The sequence below is a fragment of the Branchiostoma belcheri genome, unplaced genomic scaffold (assembly GCF_001625305.1).
Source record: "Branchiostoma belcheri isolate BF01 breed outbred unplaced genomic scaffold, Haploidv18h27 scaffold36, whole genome shotgun sequence".
In the NCBI taxonomy this organism is placed as follows: Eukaryota; Metazoa; Chordata; class Leptocardii; order Amphioxiformes; family Branchiostomatidae; genus Branchiostoma; species Branchiostoma belcheri.
This window is the reverse complement of record NW_017803976.1, coordinates 2,431-12,235: the sequence shown is the minus strand read 5'-3', so window position 1 is coordinate 12,235 and position 9,805 is coordinate 2,431. Positions and strand designations below refer to the sequence as shown.

At 40.8% G+C, this 9,805-nt stretch overlaps 3 protein-coding genes across 3 annotated transcripts in view; 1 reads left to right on the top strand and 2 right to left on the bottom strand.

The window, feature by feature from the left end:
- Positions 1–1,077, bottom strand: part of LOC109476116 (gamma-interferon-inducible-lysosomal thiol reductase-like) — a 7,647-nt gene extending 6,570 nt beyond the window's left edge. The window contains exon 1 of the mRNA XM_019777008.1: positions 876–1,077. Coding sequence (XP_019632567.1) covers positions 876–1,007 — 132 coding nt within the window. The 5' untranslated portion in view covers positions 1,008–1,077. The remainder of the gene's footprint in view (positions 1–875) is intronic.
- Positions 1,078–1,558: 481 nt separating this feature from the next.
- On the top strand, positions 1,559–5,460 carry LOC109476117 (methylmalonic aciduria and homocystinuria type C protein homolog). The gene is made up of 4 exons (XM_019777009.1): positions 1,559–1,705; positions 2,754–2,945; positions 4,178–4,333; positions 5,129–5,460. Exons 1-4 carry the CDS (start codon positions 1,628–1,630, stop codon positions 5,423–5,425), a joined length of 723 nt encoding a protein of 240 aa, XP_019632568.1. The 5' UTR covers positions 1,559–1,627; the 3' UTR covers positions 5,426–5,460.
- Positions 5,461–7,915: 2,455 nt separating this feature from the next.
- On the bottom strand, positions 7,916–9,204 carry LOC109476025. The gene is made up of 2 exons (XM_019776837.1): positions 8,968–9,204; positions 7,916–8,129 (listed from the first exon to the last, which is right to left on the bottom strand). The coding sequence occupies exons 1-2, from the start codon at positions 9,192–9,194 to the stop codon at positions 8,027–8,029; spliced, it is 330 nt and encodes a 109-aa protein (XP_019632396.1). The 5' UTR covers positions 9,195–9,204; the 3' UTR covers positions 7,916–8,026.
- Between the last annotated feature and the right edge of the window lie 601 nt (positions 9,205–9,805).

Here is a 9,805-nt window from a genome sequence, read left to right as displayed (position 1 = left end):
GGGGGGGGGATCCAAAAGTCGGGACATGTGCCTGATAAACAAAAGAAGGGCTGACATTCTGATGTTGATTATTTTTCTATTGTCCCAAAAATGTCCCAAAGTGACTTTTCAGGTGTCCCGGCCTAAATTTTACTGGTGAGTGGCCATCGGGAAACCGTTAATTTCGAGCCCTGAATCCATCATCTTATATTAGTTAACACAGGGGAATAAATTGACGTTTTAGTTGGTGACTCGTTCCAAAGCTCCCTTCTTTGAAAGAAAGGAGGGAAGCGGCCGCTTTGAAGCTGTTCACAGCTATGATAAAGCCTGAGCACCCACTACATGACCTAGTGCCCCCCCAACGGTCCACAGCTACAGGTAGATGCTTGCGGAACGACAGTGCCTTCACTGTGCCAAAAGCCAGGACTGAGCGACTGAAAAGGTCATTTGTTCATTGTGCGGTAAAACTGTACAATGAGTCTGTTTCATAAGCTATCCCATGCTGTATCGATCTGCATCCAATTTTGTTATCTTTAAGCTGTTATTGTTCATTGATTGTATTGTATTATGTGTTTTGATTATATTGTAACAAACTATCCACTTCAGGGAGACTCTTGTCTTTCCCTGCATATGTATGTTTGGTGGTTGGAAAACCAATAAATAAAGATTTATCATAAATAATATTACTAGTAGTTATGTTATGCCTTTGTTCTATGGCTTTTGTAACATTGGCGAACGAATATAATGCATGTATATCCTACATCTAACCATGGAGTTAAAATCAAGATCTAACTAAGGACACTATAAGGAAGAGAGAAGAAAGATGATCCTTGATTTACATAATTAATGATCATGCACAAAGAAGGACCCGACATGAGGCGAGGGGACTGACTGACCTGACAAGACTTGGCGACGGCCGGCGAGCTACACCACATCGAGGGAGGAACGTTACATGTCTGCCCGCTTTCTACAGCTTCTACACACTGTACAGCCGCTAAAGAAGCCACGAGGAGTAAAAACACAACCATACTGGACGTAAAAAGCTACACTTCTAACATACAAGTCACAAGTTACTACTACACGATCCACTGTTGTCTTTCCGTCTGTTCCTGTCAGCTGGTCATCATGTGACGCAATCTAGACTAATACATTACATCTATAGGGGTCTTACTTTTCATATTACACAACTAAGTATTTCCTTAAACTTTGAAGGTTTTCATCCCTTATATATTTTGATACTTTATAAATACTAATTTGTGTTAATTGATAAAAAGCCGATTTTAGCGGAAAATATATTTGGTACAATAAAATGTTGCTGACCCCTTTTACCTCAATGATATCGTCTAAAGATCAGAATACTCCACTGTGCAATAGGGGGTACAGATAGCAACACTACCCAAGAAGCTTCAATAATGTCCGGCATTACCAGCAAATATTTAAAAAACAAAGTATTTAAATCTTGTTATATCAGCAATCAAGCACATTTTATGCTCTTTATGCGCTTGCTTCATCAAATAATAGTATACAAAGCTTACAGAACACCCACCATAATGGCATCGCCTAGGGTCAAATACTCTGAACAAACTTCCAAACTCGTCATTTCGCATCAGCCACTCCGAGGGGAAGGCCTTGTCTGCAGAGCTCAGCCATGGAGAAGGCTACGGCGATCTGTGAGCAGGTAGAGGGCTACATGAGGCCCCTTGGACTGGAGAGCTACCCGTTTAAGGTACCAGTAACGTCTCTGAACAAAAAAATCGTGGTCAATATCTGTATTTTGGACCACATGGTATGTAACGTTACATGTATCAAGAACAGTCTGGAAATGACGACGTCATCATCGAAACTGAAAGTGATCACGAAAACAATTTTGATAGTTTATGTCTCAAATAGTTTATGTCTCAAACCTCAACAATGTTACGTTCCTCACTTTTTCTGAATTGACGTCTGAGCATTGAGGTTATCATCTTTGTAGCCTCCATGGTTCTTAAAAAAGACTTTCATCTTTCATGGTGGTCAGTATGTTTACTGTAAACATGCATGACGTCATCATTGAAAGTGAAAGTAGATTTTGGAAAGAAAACAAGGTATCCTAACATGCATATCATATACATATACATGTATGCACTGGTGTTAAATAGGGGTGGGTACCGGTTCAGCCGGACCAGTTTAAACTGGAACGACATTTGGGAACCGAGTCCAAAAAACCGAAACGCAGAGCTAATGTACATTTCTGTAGATTATACTCACATCTTAAGATAGTCTGGCCATGGCAGGTAAAGAAAATAACCCTGAATCAAACTAGATTGGCCTTAATCCATGTTTGTCTCTTTCTGTAACTGTGTTCAGCTTCAATGTACAAAATTATTGTACAACTTGAACATAATATATAACACACAAGTGAGTCACTTGTACTCTTGTTTCGCATTCCAAAATATGATTTAGTGCAACTGTACAATAATCAGGTCCAGGTTTAGGTCCGGACCTGGACCTGATCCTCTGAACCTGATCCGGACTTGGACCTGAATTTTCTATACAGGTACCCATCCCTACCACAGACTATGATAAAAGCTACCGACATGTCAACATTTAAGCATATGCACACGCAGCAGAAAACTAGAGTTCACCTCTTACCTCACCCTATGATCAGACTGGATTATGAACTAGTCAGTCATCTTTGTATGTTCTGGTAGTGGTATATAATTGTAATATGTTATGTATTCATTATGTATTTATAGTAAAAAGTTAAAAGTTACTTATTCTGCTTTTCCTTCCAGATTCAGTGGTACAATGAGAAGGTGAAGGACCCCTTCCCCCTGCCCTACCCTGGCGACACCCTAGCGGTTGTCATCCTAAGTACACCCAACATGTTTGAGAAGGCCTTCAAACCATTCGTAGCCAAGCAGGACTGTTACGTACGGGACCCCATCGACGAATGTCTGCTGAGTCACATGCAAAATGTCAAAGCTGTGAGTTGCTACTAGTATATGGCCTTTCCAAATCTTCTAATTATATCTGATTAGGCCACAGCAAGTAATTTTTATGGATGACATCAACGCATGCATTGATTTTCGCTTGATTTAGGAAAAAAAACAAGAAATTTTGTTGTTTCCTGACCGTGGTCAACATGCCGAAAATGGGCAAAGATGTCTGTTGCCATGTCGGAACATGGATGGCAGATAACTATGAAGATAGGAGACAAGAAAAGGCTCCGATTTAATGTTTTGTTTTTTACTTTGATGCCGTGATATGTAATGATGGCTGTGTATATGTGGTGTTCCTACTAAATCAAAGCCATTTGTACAATGATTGAGTAAACATTTGAAAATGTAGGAACCTTTTTTTTGGCCCACCTTGGGTTTTTTTCGCCCACTCGCATCAGATTTGGAGTCTGCGGAGGATGTCATCCATAAAATTTACTTGCTGTGGCCTTATGGCAGTGCTCAAAATACGTAATTTCAGTTTCTGAAAAATGTGTGGTTCATGATAACACATATGTTTTCATTTGCCTTGCCATATTACAGATCTAAGGTTGGTATTTTGAGCCCTGTATGGCCAATTGAATTATGGCTGCTTGTGACGTGAATATAATAAAATGTTAACATGAGTTAGTGCCATTTTGTCACATGTAACAAAAGAGAACACTAAAAACAAGAATGTTCACATATGTCGGTGAAGGTTAGACATCCAGGTAATAAGATATGCCAAAAACAGTTACTCAAGCAACTGGATATGATTTTTTTGGGTAGCAATGTTCACATATGTTCATAAGGCCACACCAATTTAATTTGTTGGTTCTCGGATTCGCCTCTTCGTTTTTTTCTGATTTGCAAAAAAAAAAAAAATTAATTCTGGTCCTGAATCAACTGAAAAATGCTCATGTTTTGCCCCCAACAGTTGAGGAAAGTCCTTTTCTTCCTAGTTGTTACAGTTTTCCCATCTATCATTGCAGTGGTTTGATTAAAAGTTCAAAATTCAATGTTTAAATTTTAACCCAGCCTTTTGTGTTGACTTCATGGCTCATTCCATAGCATTTAAGCCTACAATAGGATGCCTAGACCTGTTTTTATTTTTATTTTTTTTTCACCCTGTTGCTTCATATTTTTTCTGAAAAAATCCGAGAACCAACAAATTAAATTGGTGTGGCCTAAGGATAGCAAACCAATGATATTCAGCTGAAAGTCAGTACACTTTATTTCAGAGCTTCCCAGATGAAGACATAGACTGTATGCAGGACTTTGAGATGCACCCGAACCACCGGCCAAAAATCCTGGTGCAGACGGCAGCACACGTGGCTGGTGCAGCCAGGTACTACCAGAGAATGGATGTCAAGGAAGACCCATGGGGGAAGGATAAGGTGTGTAGTACCTATGACTGGCGCTAGATGTCTCTTCTGAGCAAGACACAGTTTACATTTTATTCGTCTTGCCATAATCTTTAGAAATCATTGGAAATATCGTTTGCGGGCCCAAAAATATTTCAAATGTTTGGTAATACTTAAGAAATGTTTAGAAGTCAAAAGTAGGTTAGAAATTGTTCTAATAATTACTTATATACATTGTTAGAAGGTTTCGAAAATGTTTGAGCCACGTGGTGAGGCGGAATTGACTCTACTGCTCTTTGTATTAAATTACAACTAAAGCAAAAGCTTTGAACTAATATCGCCACCTTGAGAAAAAGTGTGCTTAAAGATATTTTTACTGCAACATACCCTAGGTATGTACATTGTACATTTGAGGTGTGCAGGAGTGCATACCAAAAGTATGCTGCAGTAAAAATATCTTTAAGCACACTATTTCTCAAGGTGGCGGCGATATTATGGACCCTGCTGATATTATGGACACATCATTTAATTTTTTGAAGGAGTTTCAGCATTAAATTACTAGTAAGTCAAGAACAGGATTACTTCAAGAGAGGCATAAAAGAGGCCATATACATCAGGGCACTTCAACCATCGCTCAACCGGGACGGGGGGCGATATCGACTTCAGACAACCTTTGACCCTTTGCAGACGTCACACGTGGGAAAAATCACGTGTCCACAGCATTTGGGTCAGATAGCTGAGGAAGATTCAGTCGAAAATTTCTGATGAGTCAAATTTTGAGTTGGAGAACACTTTAGGTTTTTTAAGTCAAGTTTCTGTGTGTTTCAGAACATTTATGGCGTCTGCGTGCACCCCAAGTACGGCGGCTGGTTCGCCATCCGCGCCGTCCTGGTCTTCAAGAACGTCCTGGTCCCGGAACTGGAGTACAAGGAGCCGGCAGACTGCGTGCCGACGGACGAACTTCGCATCGACCTGCTGAACAAGTACAACTTCCACTGGAAGGACTGGTCGTTCCGAGATGTCATCCCGGTGGAGGAGAGGTACTCGGAGGAACAGAAGGTCTACTTCGACACTCCTCCTAAAGACAGGAAGGCCCTGCTTGGACTGGAGGACAAAACAACATGAGATGTCTTGGCAAAACAGTTGTGCCAAAAACAGTTACCAGGGCTCGAAATACTGGGTGCATGTGCACCTTAGTGCACCAAATTTTTTTTTTAATGGAACGGTTCAATGCAAGGCCTATACGACCACTTCTCGGCATTGAACTAGAAATATGAGAGAAACATGGCTATGTCAAGAGATGGCGGTGAACGTTTGATTTGAAAGGCTATAGATTGTAGGTTGGAGGAAACACTTGTCAGGGAGGGAATTTGGAGCTGTGCACCTAGTTTTTTTCTATTGGTGCACCAGTGCACCCAAATAGGTTTTTCTTAGGTTTAACGTATGAAAAGGTGTTAAATGTATAGTAGTTACAGCATATTCTTAACATCCAAGTATCAGAAAAAGTAATACAATCATTGTTATAGGACTTTTATTGACTCTGAGTGTAATAAAGTAGTCTTTGCTGACATTCTACTTATTTTATCTGTCTTATATGGTGCACCTAAAATATTTTTTGTGCACCTAATTTTTTAGGTTGAGCCCTGGTTACTCAAGCAACTGGATATGATTTTAGTTTTCTATTATATCCAGTTGCTTTTGGTGTTATATATATATAGTTGCTTTTGGTGTTATATCATATCCAGTTGCCTTTGGGGTTATATCATATCCAGTTGCTTGAGTAACTGTCTTTTGGCATATCTTATTACCTGGATGTCTAACCTTCACGAACATAAGATGTCTGGCAAGTTTGTCAGTATATTGAAGAAAAGGTTACGAAGAAAGATGTATTTTTTTCATGTGTGCAACTGTCTGTGTCCAGAGAAAATGGTACCACACCATGGTTTACTCTGTGGCTGTGTGTTTGTTACAGCATCCGTTGTGACTGTAGTCCTATACAGTACCGTTCGCGTTATAGTTAACCGGGTACCCCGTTACTAATGAGTTAGATTTTTGTTAGTATTTGGTTAGATTTTCGTTAGAAAACCGTCAGAAATTGTTTCTAACGCGTTACCGTTTGCGTTAATGTAATAGGGTCGGATTTCATGTTTGTTTTGCGCGCCGAAAAATAACAATACCAGAGGCAAGTGGACATGTGATTCGTAAAATAACTTTGTGGTTTATCCATGTGTCGACTGTGTGAAGCAAATTGTGCTATCTTTTAATGCTATTCTATAGTTATTTCTAGCGGAAAATTACGTTGTGTAGTACAATGTATGTCAACAAAGTGTAGCAGCGGGGTTCAAGCGGACAATACAGACGACGTAGACGTGAGCACTCTTCCTAGCAATACATTGTATTTCTATTTGATAATCTACAGCTTGCAGTTGTGAATACATTCAGTCTAGTCCAATGTTTGTGATATTCTTAAGGGTACATTGAAAATGGCTCATAGAAGCTAGACTGTACTTGAAACATTCATAATTATGCAATGTATTTGTGAATTTGAGAACTTTTTAATCTAATCAGAATTGTTGCAAGTAAAATCAAAATATACTGTGCACCATGTAAAACCCCTTGCTCAGTCGTAGAGACTCGGTTTTCATCTGTATTCACATCATGTACCAAACGCTTAATCATTGCTGGTAATTGTATATTTTATTATAGTTAAATTCACACAGCCCTCTTTCTACTAGCCTGGGTACCATCCTACTTGTATGCCGGGGCTCCCACACTCGCGTCCCTAACAACTTGTTAGGGAAGCGAGTGTGGGAGCCCCGGCATACAAGTAGGATGGTACCCAGGCTATCTTTCTACAGTTTGGCTGAGATGGTATTGCCTATTTGTAAGATGGAAAGCCTAACAAGCCTGGTTACCAGGCTAGTTGTGTTGCACCTGTGTGTATTAATATACACCAGGCTTTGAATGTGCACTTTCAGTGTTATATCAATACATGGAGCTGAGACAAAAGAAAGACTGTCACAGTAGTCTTTATTTATTATTATTTTTTTATGACAATCTACCACATTTGTGGAAGGATTAACATAACGGTGGAAGGATTGACATAACAGGTGACTATCACCTCTTCAAGATGTCAACCCTGATACCAGACTGTAAGGTTTGAACCACTCACACCGGGAAGAACCCCTACTCTTTTTGATAAGTGTGGTGGGTTCTTTAACGTGCGTGGAGTGTGGCTCTCCCCAAACACGGGACCTCCATTTAACGTCCTATTTGAGGGACGTCCCTAACCGAAGCTAGGTACTCATTTACACCTGAGTGAAGTGAGGAAAGTCGTGTTAAGTGCCTTTCCCAAGGGCACAAGATCGGTGACACCGGGCAGGATTCGAGCCCGGGACCTCTTGGGCCTGGGCCGAACATGCTACCACTATGCCACACATCCCCACTTTGAAGCATGAAGTCACCTACAACTAAGCATAGCTTTCTTGACTGATACTCACTCACTCACTGAATCACATACGCACTCACTCATATGCTCACTCACTCACTCACTCTCACTCACTCACTCACTCACTCACTCACTCACTCACTCACTCACTCACTCACTCACTCACTATGTTCACAACTTCTCTACAATGTTCACAACTTCTCTACAATGTTCACAACTTCTCTACAATGTTCACAACTTCTCTACAATGTTCACAACTTCTATACAATGTTCACAACTTACTCCCCATTCCTGGCCACCACACACAGTCTCTGTAGGCCCTTGCAGTTGTACAGAGCCTCCAGGAAACTCCAGGCTACGTTGAAGTTTGTCTGCTCAAACCTGATGAAATAATGTAAGTTACCATTGATGCACGTCAAACTTGTGCTACTGAAGATCCAAATGGAAAATTTAATGTGCAATGAGGCCACACCAATTTAATTTCTTGGTTAACGGATTTTTCTAGAAAAATAATGGAGCGGGCGGGCGAAAAAAAATAGGCCTAGGCATCCTATTATGGCCCAAAATGGTACAATAGGCTGGTTCAAAGTTTAAACAATGAATTTTCAATTGCATTGAAAGATGGAGTAACTGTAACAACTAGGATGAAAAGGACAGTTTTCAACTGTTCAGGGCAAAATATCAGCATTTTGCAGTTGACTCTGAATTTTTATTTTTATTTGCAAATCAGAAAAAATGAAGCGGCGAATCCGTTAACCAAGAAATTAAATTGGTCTGGCCTGAGAGAGGATTTTAAGTGTGTCAGACACGTGGTTAACTGATGAACACCATTCTAATGCACTTTTCTAACAAAACATCAAGTAGATGTGTGGTGCAGAATCCTGTGAAACTGTAACAAACTGTTATCTCTTACCAGCTGCATGCAGCATTTTCTGTATCTGTATTGGTATAGCCGGTATAACCGCCCTTCGGCGTAACACGCCAGCTTCGCAGGCACGCGGCGCGGCGGCAGCTAGCTATATCACACCGAACGGCTTGTTACACTCAATCTTTGCACATTTGATTGCAGGAGTTGTTTAAAGTTTTCTAGTGATGATGCCCCAACTGTGCTTGGTGGCAACGAGTTCCAGTCTACGATAGTTTTGGGGAAATACGAGTTTTTGAATACCTCAATTCTTGGTTGATAACTCTGATATTTGATATTTTCACTCCAACCAACCTGAAGTCCTGTAAGTGTGGCATCCTTCTCAGTGCAGACAGAAGGTTCTTGGAGTAAGTGCACTGTCCGGTGGGACCCAGGTTTGCCAGGGACAGGTGCCGCAGGGCTGGACACTTCTCTGGGAGGGTCTGCAGGAACTCACCCGTGGTCACCCCTGGCAACCCGCCCAGGGTCAGCTTATGGAGCTTCCTCCACTCACAGATACAGGACAGGTCTGCATCCTTCATCCGGGACTTCACATCATCACTGCAACAGGCAGGACTTGGACTGTTTAATCGACATGAGTTATGGATAATGATTCTGATTTGTTTATATTGGTCTTTGTTTGTATCTGTATCTCTGATTTTACTGTATTTTGTACTGGGCCCTATTGAAAATCAATTTGTCAACCCAGGTGTCTGAAGATTAAATAATAAATAATAATAATAAAAAGTAAGGAATGGATACCCAAAGGCCATCTGTACTTATGAAAAAAAGTTACCGCCACATTTACTGATATGGCTAAGAGAGATGGAAAAAACATCTTACAGGATTTATGGCCAAATATCATAACATTACAAGATTACCAGACAAAATAAGGCTAAATTGTACAAAATATCTTGGCAGGGTTTTTAGACAAATGTTGTACCATGGCCTGTAAATGAAGAAGCCTCTCTTGTCCCTCTCCAGCTTGGGGTGTAAGGTCTTGTGGACCAGTTGGGAGTGAAATCCCACACCCAGCAGTTCAAACTCCTCCACATGGGGGCAGCCATGGACGATCTTCCACAGGTTCAGGAGCTGTGGTCATAGATGGAGTACTCTGTAAAAATGAAAGCGTCCCCGACGGAGAAACGCCCGT